Source organism: Centruroides sculpturatus, unplaced genomic scaffold, assembly GCF_000671375.1.
Source record: "Centruroides sculpturatus isolate CEXI.00-Female unplaced genomic scaffold, Cexi_2.0 scaffold916, whole genome shotgun sequence".
Classification (NCBI taxonomy): Eukaryota; Metazoa; Arthropoda; class Arachnida; order Scorpiones; family Buthidae; genus Centruroides; species Centruroides sculpturatus.
Window position 1 is genome coordinate 148,884 of NW_019385142.1, and position 15,099 is coordinate 163,982.

General features: G+C 33.8%; 2 protein-coding genes across 3 annotated transcripts in view; both read right to left on the reverse strand.

Annotated features, from left to right (window-relative positions):
- Positions 1–4,933: 4,933 nt before the first annotated feature.
- The window catches only part of LOC111635357 (ubiquitin-conjugating enzyme E2 J1-like), a 69,090-nt gene continuing 58,924 nt past the window's right edge, over positions 4,934–15,099 (reverse strand). Inside the window, exon 9 of one of the 2 annotated variants that reach the window (XR_002758360.1) lies at positions 4,934–5,554. The gene's annotated coding sequence lies outside the window, so the exon portion shown is untranslated. Of the gene's footprint in view, positions 5,964–15,099 lie in introns of both variants that reach the window. The other variant, XR_002758359.1, reaches the window with a different exon arrangement.
- Positions 5,103–5,703, reverse strand: LOC111635352 (zinc finger protein OZF-like). The gene is made up of 2 exons (XM_023380294.1): positions 5,670–5,703; positions 5,103–5,554 (listed from the first exon to the last, which is right to left on the reverse strand). The coding sequence occupies exons 1-2, from the start codon at positions 5,701–5,703 to the stop codon at positions 5,103–5,105; spliced, it is 486 nt and encodes a 161-aa protein (XP_023236062.1).

Here is a 15,099-nt window from a genome sequence, read left to right on the forward strand (position 1 = left end):
TTTCGTCGGATGATATTAATTTTGTATAAGTTAATTGAAGACACAGACTGTCCAAAAAATAAAAAAAAATTTTTTTTTGTTTTTTTGGTAGACACCATTTATTCACTTCACGTGTTCCAGAACAAAAACTTTTTGATGACCTGACCTTCTTTTTTAGGCTACTTGGCCGTCAAATTTACAAACATTCCTTTAAAAAACACAGAAAAATATCTAATTAAAATTATAAATTTCAACTTAGAGTTCATGGGTCTTACAGCCATCTTCATGTTTTTACTTTTTTTTTCTTTTTATCTTGGAATTTCGTCGGATGATATTAATTTTGTATAAGTTAATTGAAGACACAGACTGTCCAAAAAATAAAAAAAAATTTTTTTTTGTTTTTTTGGTAGACACCATTTATTCACTTCACGTGTTCCAGAACAAAAACTTTTTGATGACCTGACCTTCTTTTTTAGGCTACTTGGCCGTCAAATTTACAAACATTCCTTTAAAAAACACAGAAAAATATCTAATTAAAATTATAAATTTCAACTTAGAGTTCATGGGTCTTACAGCCATCTTCATGTTTTTCATCCTTTCCATTGGGGAATGGTGTCTACCAAAAAAAATTGTTTTTTTATTTTTTGGACAGTCTGTGTCTTCAATTAACTTATTGCATTTTACTGTTTTATTTTATTACGTATGTATGATAAAGACAAACTATTCTTAAAATAATTTATTAACTTTAACACTACATAGTGTGAGATAGCATAAATTCGTATATTAGAACTATTCTAATATTAACATTTCGCGAGTTACGCAACAATTGTTGTTCTTAGCTACCTGAGAAAGTCTCCCGTTACGTTTTCTCGAAGGCAACATGACGCTTTCTCGTGAACTATTAACCTCTGCACGGCCGAAATCACGTGAATATCACCAGAGACGGCCGAAAAGAGTTAGTCGCCGTTTTAGTCCTCGGAGAAGAAAGTCGTCGTCCGTCCTTCCGACACAGAAACCCCACACCGTTTAATCCCAATATCATCCAATATCTCGGATATCAAAATATCATCGATCAGTGCCCATCTTTGTTGGATACTTTGTGCCATCATTGTGCTGTGAATATTATCGTGAACTTAATCATCATCCGAACAAGTCTCAATGCTCATTGGACATCATCAACCAACAATCAACCGAATTTTTGCCTACGAGGACAGCCATATTATCCCCAGGTATTTATACAACTCGCGCTCGTTCTGTAAACTCTCTCTCTCCGCGACATAATCTTAGAATTCTGTATCGTACCTAATGAACAATGTTTTTAATTAAATCTTTGTTACGTTTGAATTGTAGTGCGAGTCACTTCCTTATGTTGTCTCTCGATCCGACATTACGAATCCGTCTGTCCACTTACGGGACCGCTCGCGTGACGGTGTGACGTAATCGCCGTCTCGGTTTCCGTGTTCCGATAAACACGGTGGTGTCAATCCTGACAGGGCACCAAAGAGGTGCCGGCCCGAAAGGTCACAATAGTGTGCTATACAATTTTACTTGATTCGGCATAGTGAAAAATAGTATTTGGATGAAATACTTTTGTATTTTTGACACGAGAAATCACATTTCTTACGACACTCGCATTGGCTCTGCGTATTTTGATAATTTATATAATACCCCGCGTTTCTTTATGCAGCGAGTGTGTAGCAAAATGACGTCACGAGCAGTGTTGGCCAATTAGAAACCAGTTTCAGTGTGTTCGCTGTAAAGCGCTTCTCGAGCGCTGCATAAAGAAACGCAGGATACTAATAGCCCGGAACGCTCCCTAGTGAGCGTTCTAGTAGCAGCGGTGCCATTCCGTGGTATAAATAATAAATTCATATCAATAACAAAATCCTATTACAAATAAAATATATATAGATACTTATAAATACTATAATAATACTCGATATATACAGATACTTGCAACATGGCAGCTGTTTTTTTTTGTTTGTTTTATTTATCGAGAACTGTCTTAATCTTACCCATTTTTTGTTTCTTAATATTTTGTTATATATATATATACTAGTTTGTCCTAGGCCAAACGGGTTTATCCTACGGATATACTAGTTTAGCCCAGGACAATCTGGTTTGGTCTAAATACCTTAGGCTTAACTAGTTTGACCTAGGCCAAACTGATTTAGAATTATTATTCAAGTATATTAATGGTTAAAGTATAATTAAAAGGCAATCAATTAGATGAGCAATATCTATTCAAACATAGTCTACTTAATTATAAAAAAAGGTATTGATTAGAAGTGACACAACACTTGTACAAAACTATAAAACAAATTTAATACTGAGACCAGTATTAAATTCGTGGCTAGCAATGGCTGGTTTGAAAAATTCAAAAAACGCTATTCAATCGCCAAGTTTTTCTCTTTTTAGAACCGAATCCCAGTTTTTGTATTAAGTTGGTGTCTCCTATAACGCGATTTCCCACAACGCGATATTTTCAAGGAACGTATCTACCGCGTTGTAGGAGTACTGTGGTACCTCAGGATACGAAATTAACCCGTTCCGAAACTGAGATCGTATCATGAAAATGTCGTAAGGTCATTTCANTTTATCGAGAACTGTCTTAATCTTACCCATTTTTTGTTTCTTAATATTTTGTTATATATATATATACTAGTTTGTCCTAGGCCAAACGGGTTTATCCTACGGATATACTAGTTTAGCCCAGGACAATCTGGTTTGGTCTAAATACCTTAGGCTTAACTAGTTTGACCTAGGCCAAACTGATTTAGAATTATTATTCAAGTATATTAATGGTTAAAGTATAATTAAAAGGCAATCAATTAGATGAGCAATATCTATTCAAACATAGTCTACTTAATTATAAAAAAAGGTATTGATTAGAAGTGACACAACACTTGTACAAAACTATAAAACAAATTTAATACTGAGACCAGTATTAAATTCGTGGCTAGCAATGGCTGGTTTGAAAAATTCAAAAAACGCTCAATCGCCAAGTTTTTCTCTTTTTAGAACCGAATCCCAGTTTTTGTATTAAGTTGGTGTCTCCTATAACGCGATTTCCCACAACGCGATATTTTCAAGGAACGTATCTACCGCGTTGTAGGAGTACTGTGGTACCTCAGGATACGAAATTAACCCGTTCCGAAACTGAGATCGTATCATGAAAATGTCGTAAGGTCATTTTTCCCCATACGATTACTGTACATGTAAAACCAAATAATTCGTTCCAACACGAAAAACACTCAAATTAAAGCTAAGTAGTACATTGAAAAAAAAACTTTAGTAAGGAAAACACTGAAAAATGCGTTTTGTAGTTGTAAATGCAGCGCTGTCCAACTGGCGGCCCGCGGGCCGTATACGGCCCGCCAAACAATTTTTACGGCCCGAGAGTACATTTTACTATGAATAAATTTGTTACTAAATTATTATTATTAATATTAAAATTATTTTACTACCGTGTTTTCCCGAAAATAAGACAGTGTCTTATATTAATTTTTGCTCTGAAAAATGTGCTAGGTCTTATTTTCAGGGAATGTCTTATTTTTTCCAGGAAGAAGAATTCACATTTGTTATTGAACAAAAAAATTCCCAAGTCAAACTTAGATGAGAGTGACGTATATCCAGTGTGTCGAACTGTCGCCTTTTTATAGCGTCAACATCGGACTCGCTGACCAATTAGTGCTTACTGAACCGTATCACTATGCAAATGTCTTGTGGTTTATCAACCTTCTTGGCCCCCGAAATGTTTGGTGAAGAAAATATGGCCCGCGGGCTATGATAAGTTGGACAGCGCTGGTAAATGTATAAATAACCATAATAGAATAATAATTGATAAAAAAAAAGTAGTTTTATTTGCACTTTACCTTCGAGGATAGACGACGGTGGAGATGTAAACTGGTGGCGGAGGAGAGGGAGAAGGGAAATGATACTAAAACTTAACTTACATAACATAATGTAACAATAACTTAAAAATAACTTAGAAAAGATTTTAAAAATTATTGTTGTTTTATATATATATTTTTTAAATTTTTATTCACTGCTTTTTGCTTTCTTTCCTTCACTTCCACTGGACAGAGGTAACTCGGTAAAATATCTATCCGAAGAGGTTTGTTTGGCTTTGCCTACTTTTTAAAATGTTTCTAAAATGACTTAAGCAAATGTCGTTACTTCGGGCAGCAATACGGCCAGTGCGATCATTTTCGGGATGTTTCTTTTCAATAAAATCGTCCACTTTCTGATAATACCTCGAGATTTCCTTTATCGAGCGAGATCCTTCCACGACAAAACAAACGCGCGGACTGAGATCCAATGAACAGAAGCGAATAAAAAATGGCGCTGCGAACTAATGTAACGACGTATGGTGAGTTTTTGTTCGTATCTTGGAGCAAAAATATGTTCGAATTTCATGTCGTATCCTGAGGTACCACTGTATGGCGCTACGCTCTTCGACCTGTAGATTATTTCTCGGTGCACTATTGCTAAAAGTCCCTACTGAGTATATTATACGGAAATCAGAATTGCCGATTTTCGGGGTCGCTCTCTCTCCGTCCTCCGAACATCGAAGTACGAGTAATTCCGAATGTCTTGTTCGAAAGTGAATTGTTTTCTTGGGTAGGATACAAAATTTCAATATTTTCTATAACGCGGTTGCCGAAATATAAGCAATCGAAAAGTGCAAACATCGCGAGAAAAGCTGTATTTTCTTCTCCTCCTCCTCTTTCTTCACACTTCGTCCGGCAACGAAGACGCTCGTAGAGAAAAACTACCGTGTCCAGAAGCCCAAATTTTAAACTTAACCGTTTCTGGTTATCAGTGAGGTGCCGACCAAACTTCTGGATCGCTAGATCAAAGTTGACGGAGTTTCCCAATACGAATTTGTCCTAAATTATTACGTCGTATTTTAAATTGTGTTTCGTAGGATGATAATTAAGTACGTGGCACGATAAAAGGGGAAATATTTATTACGTATTACCTTATTTTCCGTGTACTTACATTGGTATTCTTCAAAGTCAAGTCTGTTACAATGCGGAGAATATTTCGAAATTCTTAACACAGAGGAATATGAACATTATAAAATTTTAATTCAGTATTTAATTCGGATCTTTCGGAATTCACTTTTCTTTTTTCACGTGCCGCAATTCGTGTCTTCTCCTGTGAGACCCGCTCATAAACGCCATTCCGCACACGTTACAGACGAAGGGTCTGTCGCCCGTGTGACTTCGTAAGTGAATCTTCAGGCTTTCCTTGCGACTGAACTTGGCCGAGCAGACAGAGCACTCGAAGGGTTTCTCGCCGGTGTGAGTGCGGTGATGCTTTCTCAGGGAGGGAGAATCTCTGAATTTCTGGCCGCAGTCTCGACACTCGAAGGGCTTCAGTCCCGTGTGAACTCTCTGGTGGTTGACTAAATACGCTTTCTGACCGAATTTATTGCCGCAGATCTCGCACTGAAATGGCTTTTCTCCCGTGTGAACCCTGGTGTGACACACCAACTTGTATTTTGTGGGAAATACGTTGTAACATACACTGCAGCGTAATCCTTGACGTGATTTTATATTTTTCTCACCTAAAAAAAAGGAAATGGATCTTAACAAACGCTTCACGTTTCGTTATAAAAATAATTATATCAATAATTATCAAAAAAGAAATGGGGCATATCTATATCTAATACGGAAACAAACTGCTTTCGCCTGTTTCATAATTTACGAAGCGCATTACATATTAGAAATCTGTTAATATAATAAGATGTGCATGCAGTTTTAAGTTTATTGTAAATCAAAATATTGTGCGAGCTTCGTCTGCACTGAATAAACTTCTTGTCTTCGCATAGTATTCCTTCTTGTTAAAAAAATTTTCTATATTTATAATAAATTGTCGGTGGCTGAACTGGATGGTGGAAGGACAGCACTATGCTATCCTAAACAGCAATTTTCCCATTTTCTTCTGGTTCTTCTATCGAGGTTCTAGTCCAGTACCTAATAAATTAAAATATTTTTCTAAATATGCTTGCATTTAAAATTTGAAAGCAGTAAAAAACAATGTAAATATAATTTATAATTTAATCTGTAATTTTTCAATACACAATTCACACAATTTTATTCTTTATACAATATTGTGCCCTAAGATATACTGTATATACACAACATTCTTGAGGCACCATGACAAAGCCTCTCTCATATGATGAAGTGTTAATAAACAATTAAATACAAGACAAACAAGAATAAAAAATGATTACAATATAGACAAATAAATAGCTATACCATAACAGTTGTATAAAAGCAAATAATTTAATTAATTTAAGGTATCTATTTTCAATTGCTTAATTTTGGACAGATTCCTTTTTAGAATTTTAAAGCCTTCTGAACTGTAAAATATTATTTCTGTATTTAGTTACACATTCTATGTTTTGACACACAGTAAAGATGAAATTTTAACTGTTGGAAAAATTTCAACTGTTCTGTATTTTGGCAAAATTAATAAAATTTTGATAAATAATTAATGTGAAGTTAGAAGTTCATGGCATTCAAAACTTTAAATACAGGCAAGAGTGAGATTTGGAATGTAAACCATTTAAGAGTGACTTTATTGTAATGCCAAAAATGAATAAATATATACATCATATTTTGATAATGTATGAAACTAAACTGGTAGCAAAATGTATTAATGTATTGAAAGAAATGAAAGTATGACAAACTTATTTTCATTTCCCTCAATTTAATTTTGATACATCTTGGAAAGGCACAATTTTATAATAAAACATCTTAGAATTCTGCATTGCTCACAACAGAGAAAGAAATAATAAATAAACACTTAATATTAATCTCACTTACAGGAAGCTTAATAATTTGTTGCTGATAGAAATATGTAGTTTATTGGTAATCTTTTAAAATATATAGAGAAAAATGTAAATTGCAACTATAATAACTATTGTATAACTTAAATTTGTAATCCAAGTACTTTGATATTTTAAGTGTTCCAATTCTGATATTCAACAGGTGAAGACTGCAATTAATTCAGACAATTCTACACTCCTCAAAAGTGAAATTGCAACACAAAGGAATGTGCATAGCCACATACACATTGCAGAAACGATAGAGGTGAGAGACATATGCAAATGATTAAAAGAACAAAGATATGCAACAGACACCTGTTTATTCGGTAATGAATATGGCACCCATGGGCATATTTGTTATATGGCTATACAGGCCACTATACAGTGAGGTATACTATCAACGAGGCAATTAATGGTTGCTTGATGTATCCCTTGCCAAGCTAAATCAGCTGTGGAATGCATGTCGTCTATGGTATGTAGCAATGGTCCCCGGTGCATCTCATGTCAGACAAGGTCCCATGGATGTTCAATGGGAGAGAGATCTGACCAGGGAAAGATGTGAATTCTATTTGAGCTGGTGAAAGTTTGCCGTGCTATGTGAAGTCGGGCATTATGACTGGTGTGATGCTCAGCTAAAAGGGCTGGCATGTGGCATTCCCCAAGACTTCTTGATAAAAAGCACTGAGTTCAGCATTAACACGATTTTCTTATATCGTGAGTACTTGCAACGAGTATTATATCGTCATCTTCAGGTGAAAAGCAATAAATTTGAAAAACAGAACGTGCAGTGTGTTCCAAGTAGAAAACGGTAAATTTTTCTTGTCAATTTTAAAATTATAACGTTCGGTAATTCCGTTGGTAACATGCAACAAGCTTTTGTGAGTGTTCGAAAGATCTTAAATCTACTCAACTAGCAGCGCATGCATTGAGGAGTGATCATACTAATTGTGCGATTCTTGATGCATTTTGTTGTTTAAACGCTGGTATAAAGTAACCCATATTTCGGGCAAGTCAAGGGTAGGGACGTTGCATGCGTCCGTGGACATTGTGAGGAGCGCTTCCCAAATAAATGTAATCCTTCTATTATTACAGTGCTTAAGCAATGCTGTCTTTGACCATAATGGGTTAGACCTGCTGTAGAACTTTTCTGGCGAGCTCTGTGGTCTGTCTTCATTTGTTTATATCTTCCTGGTGTTCTGCGATACAACAAGCGAGCATTCTTGTCGTTGCCCCTATATACTTCTCAATTATCCTCGTTACTTTCTAGTTGCACTGCGTATACTCACGATTTTTCTAAAACGTCAACTTTATTTAACTACTACTATTCCCCAAGATATTGCCACATCCATCCATGGTTGTCATTCCTATACAGAAGAAGCTGGATTCATCCATAAACAGTACCTGATGTCATTCAGTGGTCCAACTGTGATAATGACAACACCATGCTGGGCATGAGGCCTGTTTTGAACAGTTAATGGCACCCCTGTTGCTGGTTGCCATGTGTGCAGCCTGATTTCATGCAATGTGTTGCAAATGGTATGGTGAATACAGATGCATTGTCAGTGGTGAAAGGCAATTTCAGATGTCTGGTGCCATGGCAAACGGGTCCCAATGGACCGTTCAACGAATCTGCCAGTCTGTGCACTCTGCTGTTAGCTGGGGTTCACTCTCTTTGATGTGTTCGAAAATGTTCCTGCATCCATCGTATCACACATTGGTGGATGGTACTCCGCTGTGCCCAACTCATGTGGTAACTGCATGCATCAACAAACTGAGGTCAGGCAGCTCTAGGATATTGTCTCATTTCCCAGTCATTAACTGGTGATATTCAGCTCACTGTCATCAGAGGCATTTTCTACACTTTTTCAAAAGTTAAGCTGCCACAAACTATTGCTGATAGTATTTACAGGCCAAGCCAGCTGCTTATCTTTAAAGCCCAAAACTGGGTACCACATGACTCAATGTGTATGCAAACTTAATCCCTTAAAATCCACAACAAAATCAGTAATGGAATATTTAATTAAATTAATAATAATGCATGCATTTCTTTTGTAAATTGCTTATTTTGGATCTTATCAAGCATTTTTCTTCAGGATGTATTGATATATACTGTACTTTTTTACACAATGTTCTTTGGAACATATCCATCGTGCAGATGCAGAGAGCTAAGTATAATTAAATAACTTAAATTTGTAATTCGATAACAATAGTGACCATGAAATGCATAAATGTTTTGTACTCAATACAATGTTTTAATAATAAATACACTCCTCAAAATAAAATTGCAACATTGTGTAGGAATGTGCATAGCCATGTGTACATTGCAGGATTGATAGAGGTGACAGAGAAATGCAAATGATTAAAAGCTATTGTCTTTTTTCAGTAACATATCATGCTTTTTTATTCTAACAACATTTATTGTTAACATCATTTATACATAAATATGGTAAACACAAGGTAGAGTTGGAAACACAAAATCAACATACTGTACTTTACTGTGGTTAAAAGTCAATATGCATCGGCAATATAAACTTTTTAAGGTAAGGAATTTTAAGCCAAGTCCCCAAACTTTTGGATCGTACTACATATATAGTTAGTCACTTTAATCCAAAAATCAGTTTGGTTGACAGTCTCACAGCACTTCCAGCTAGAAAATTAAGACTTTATTGCACAAATTGAACGGATTTAATTTTTACAACACAGAGAATTGAGACATACAAGACAATATGAAAGATGACTATATTCAGATAGATATGAAACTTTTTAAAAGTATAATTAAATCTTTAAAAATAATAAAGCTAGTGTCATTGGTGCCACTAGCTTTATTATTTTTAAAGATTTNTGTAGGAATGTGCATAGCCATGTGTACATTGCAGGACTGATAGAGGTGACAGAGAAATGCAAATGATTAAAAGTTATTGTCTTTTTTCAGTAACATATCATGCTTTTTTATTCTAACAACATTTATCATTAACATCATTTATACATAAATATGGTAAACACAAGGTAGAGTTGGAAACACAAAATCAACATACTGTACTTTACTGTGGTTAAAAAATAAGTGAACTCTCAATTTAAAAACATATAATTTTGAAACCAATCTTTCAACAAAAAGAATAATTTCATTAACAATAACATAATTTTAACAAAAAGATAAATTTAAAATCAATCTAATAAAGTGTTGACAAATATATCACACTAACCTTAAAATGCTTTGCAGATATTTTAAAAAATATCTGCAAAGCATTTTAAGGTTACCCTAGGACCTTCTTCAGATGGAGTTCTACTAGAGAAAACCCTTTTCTAGTATGATTCCATTCAATTCTGTTTGTGATGTCTTCTAATTTCCTTTTTAAATTTTAAATTTCTAACAATGTGCGCCTGTGTTGGCTGTTATAACACCAGTTCATACATAGCCTGTCATGCCCTCAAGAGTTGTTTTTGTCTTTAAAATTGATTGAAAGGCCCCGGCATTCCACTTTAAAAATTTCTAATGCCTCCAAATTCCTAAGTTGGTGTATATGAGTTTGTTGGATCATGGTTGCTTGCTGTAATTTGGGAGTAATGCCATTTTCACTGGCATATATAACTAAGGTGGTAGTGCTTTTCTTCTTTTCAATATCGGTTTTATGCTCATGGAGGCATTGTTTGAGTGATCTTCTTGTAGATCTGATATATAAGGTTAGTGTGATATATAATTTAAAATTTTTCAAATAAACAGTTTATTTGAAAAATTCAAATTGAAGTTTATTTAAAAAAGTCAATCGCATATAAAGAGGATTAGTTTTTTTTTATCAAATGTGTTATTTCAAAATTGTGTAAAAATAGACCATGTAAAAAGAGGGACAGGTGTATATTATTTTGATTCAGGTCATTATTAATGATCTAAATTAATCATACAAATTTAATTCATAAATATCTAAAATAATAATAATAATACTCATTGATTCTGTTATCCTATAGCAAGTTCATATGCAACACAGAAACATATACATGGCATACATTGATTACAGAAAAGCATTCAGCAATGTCCCATACACTTTAGCTGCTGCACACACTTTGCACCTACAAAATTCATCCCCAACTCATTAAATATTTGAATAGAAAGCCAAAAATAATTAAAAACCCAACTCATTCATTTCCTTGGCTTTACCATGCTTCACTGGAGAACAACATTGCATTTTAACCTCCATAACACTCATATATAAACAAATTAAATATACACTAAGTGAGGAATTTTTCAAGGAGATTGAACAGAACACAATATGGTTAAATATCAGAAACAACAAAACAACACTGTTCACATTATTATACCTCGTACTGTACAGTACATTAATGATATCAAATTTTACACATCCAGACAGAATCAGCTTCATTATCTCTTACAAACTACACACATACTCATATGATATACAAATGAAGTTTGGTCTAGACCAAAAATGTCCAACCCACAACCCACTTAATGTTTTTATGAGGCCCATTGCACCCTAAATTTCTTATGTACATATTCATCTATTTTGGTAAAGTATGTAGTAAAAATGATTCTTGTTTCATTGGATACACTTTGATGTCATAATAATGTAATTGGTGACATAATATGAAACTGAGCAATCAAAAACATTGGTAGTGTGATATGTCATTTTGAAGTCTCAGTTTCAAAGATTTTTGTATTGAAGTAATGTTGTTAGTGATAAACAGGGTTCCTACTCAAATTTTTGTTTTGAATTCCCTGACTTTCCCTGACCAACTTTGTCCAAATTCCCTGACCTTCACATTTCTTAGTGTGGAATATCGACATAATAAAACAGCATTTACTATGAACATTGAGTACGTCTATCCCTCTTTTTGCACAGTTGATATGCTTCAAAGACTGCCACATTAAAAAAATACAGTACATACATCCTTTAGAAAAATGTTTGATAGAATCCACAACTTCAATGTAGTGAAAAAATAAGCAATTTACAAACAAAACACGAGCTTTTTATTTTATCATCATTTATCATTATTATTTGTATGTGAATCTAGTAAATACAAGGTAACATAAAATCAACACTTGACTTAGAAACATGTAATTTTAAAATCAATCTTTCAGTAAAAAGAGTAACTTTTTTTAAACAGCAACATAATTTTAACAAAAAGTTACATTTAAAAATTTTTAAATAAAGCATTTTTCCAACGTAAAAAATTGATAATTGTACATAAAGAGGAATAGGTGTAAGTTTATACTAAAGCCTCTCTAACAAATGCATCTAATTTATTGTAAAATCTTATTATTTTTTTACAAAATGGACAATCAAAATACAGAGAAACTTCTTAGTATTAATCCTCTTTTTTCAAAATACAGATAATTAGAAAATAAAAAAAGAATTACAATTCACAAAAACTATTATATTAATGTAGTTTTAGCCTTTTCTCCTCAAGTGTATTTATTTTCATTTCAATCTCTTTTTCTTTCTTTTCGTGATCTTTTCTTAACATTTTCTTGTGTTGTTTTAAATCCTTAAGTTGTTGTGTAAGTTTTCTTTTTTTCTTCAGCCCTCAATGCCTGCTTCTTCTGAATATCTTTTTTCTGTTGCAGAAATGCAATATATCACTGTCTAGATCCTCTGACTGTTAACAAAATTTTCTGGTCTATATTTATTTGATCAATACCATCTTGCAAAATGGATCCCATCATAAATTAAGCATTGAGTAACTAAACTTTCTTCTATAAACAACCAAAGTGTACTCAGCAGAAAATAATAACATAATCAACACCTGATCACTCACTGAGAAGTTTATTCTTAAAACAAACGTTTTCAATCCAATCAATGGATCATCCTCAGGTTAATTAGAATACTTCAAAAATAGAACAACAAGTTCTAAATACAAAATATAAATATTAATAACCCGTAACATATACGTTATTAATAGCCAACTAATGTTTGTAAATAATAAAATTAATACAAATGCTGCTAATACTAAAAATAAAATAAAATAGTCAAATATAACAAACAAATTGTGAATACTAAATATTAATACCTCTAATTTAATAGACAAACTGTTAATACTAAATATTAATATTGCTTACTAAACTATACAGAGTTTTTACTACAAATATTATTAAAGTTCCTGCTCTTATTTTAAGTTTTTAATTGCAAACTTCCAGGCGGAAGGAAGTCCCTCTGCATCTCTTGCGTTGATGCAATTCCCTTTAAGTTTGCTTCTATAAATTTCTAACTTTTCAGCTGTTCTTGCCAAAGTCAGAGAGAGTATCTGTTTCAGAATATTCGCTTCATCCCATCGTACTATTGAACCTTCCGTTTGTGCCATTTGAGCCAATACTGTGGGATTAGAACCTTTTTTAATATCATATCTGTGCTCTTTTATTCTTACCCCTAGGTTTCTAGAAGTAACCCCAACATATTCTTTATTTATTCCTAATATCTGATTCTCGTATGGAATCTTATATACGTCCGACATATCTTCTTTTTTAACCACCTCTTTATCTTTTCTAAGTATTCTGTACAAATTTGGAGCTCTTTTTAAGACCATCCTTGTATCTTTTATATTTGCGATTTCTTTCGTAATGCTTCCTAAGTGCTTGTTGTACGTAAATTTCATGTATGTAGATGGACCATGAACAGATACTATATCTGTACCAACTTCTAATTTACTGATAATCCCCTTTATAACATTCCTCTTGTAGTCCAATGCTTCTGCTACCTGTATGATTCTTTCTATTTCTGCATCCCTGTCTATTATACTTTCGCAGTATAAAAAAGCCCTCCTGACTAATGCTCAAAATGCTGCTAATTTATATTTATAAGGACCATTAGAACTAGCAGATATATATAATGGGCTATGCATTGGTTTAATAAATACCCTGGTAGACATAGGTCCCTCTCTAAATATAATATTAATGTCCAAAAAATGTACTATAACAGAGCTTTTTTGCTCTAGTTTTAAGCTAAGGCCTTCCTCATTATCGTTAATCCTATTCATAAAGTTAGCAATTACTCGATTGTTTTTCCATATTATAAATATATCATCAACATACCTTTTGTAGTATATAATATCGCTTTCAAAATTACACAGAACTTTAACCTCTAGTCTACTAACAACAAGCTCATATAGTAGTGCTGAAATTGGGCTTCCTATTGGGAACCCCCTATATTGCTTATGCGTTTGACCTTCGAAAGCGAAGAAGGATGTCAATACAGTTTGATAACATCACACAAAAAACAACGAAAATGCAAACTGTCACGCAGTGATAACAAGTTAATGTCGAGTATGTTCAAAAAGTTTGCCATTGCTCACGATACACGCCATTGTTACCAAACTGTATTGACATAAGTATGTATTTTATGCAGTAAATTGTGAGCATTTCTTCATACCTATGGCTATTCTTTTCAAATGTTTACACAAAATGGCGTGCATCACTTTCGGACATTTTTGGATAAACATGCGACAATTTATCTTATCCGTGTGAACCACACGTCTTTTCATACTAATTAATTGATGCTCTAAAACTTTCTAATTGGAAGGTTTGCTTTATCTGTTTTCGTTTTCAATTTGCACTGCCTACCTTCCAAATTTCGCCACTGGGGGCGCTGCTGTCATTTGCATTAGGTTGGGTGTAGTCGCTTTACTTTACCGTTACCTCACTTGCATAGCTGTAGCTCTCTCCATTTGCAAGAATTTTCTGGTTAAAGGGACTTTCATATGCACCCTGTATATATATATATATACGTGGTATGATCCAAAAGTTCGAGGACTGCAGTAATGTATGACAACAAAAGCATGTATTTGAAGTTACAATGTATGAAATTGATTCTATCAAACCTTTCCTACATGTTCAGGTTGGTTTCGCCCATGTCATGTGATTAAACTGTGAGCACTGTTGTTTTCTTTCGAAGATAGTTAACTTTGTTTTGCAACGTAATAAAAACGGAGTTTCAAGAACAGCGCTGAAACATTAAATTTTGTCAGTGTTTAGGTAAAACACTTACGGAGACTTTAAAATTGCTAAGAAAGGTGTATGGTAATTTTACCATGATGAAATCAAAGGTGTACAAATGGCATCAGCATTTTAAAGAGGGCCGAGAATCCATCGCAGATGATGAATGCTCTGGCCGACCTTTGACTTCACGGAACAAGAAAAATGTTGAGTTAGTCTCTCAATGTGTTCGCAAAGATCGTCGCCAAACCCTTGAAAAAATTGCTACTGCTACTCACTTATCAAAGACTAGTTGCCAGTGTACTTTAACGGAAGATATTAACATGTACCGAGCAACTGA

Excerpts from the sequence above, each read along its gene's own strand:
- LOC111635352 (XM_023380294.1), bottom strand. The coding sequence starts at position 5,703 with ATGCGCTTCGTAAATTATGAAACAGGCGAAAGCA. Across the intron at positions 5,555-5,669 it reads TTATGAAACAGGCGAAAGCA|GTGAGAAAAATATAAAATCA; the intron begins GTTTGTTTCCGT and ends CCTTTTTTTTAG.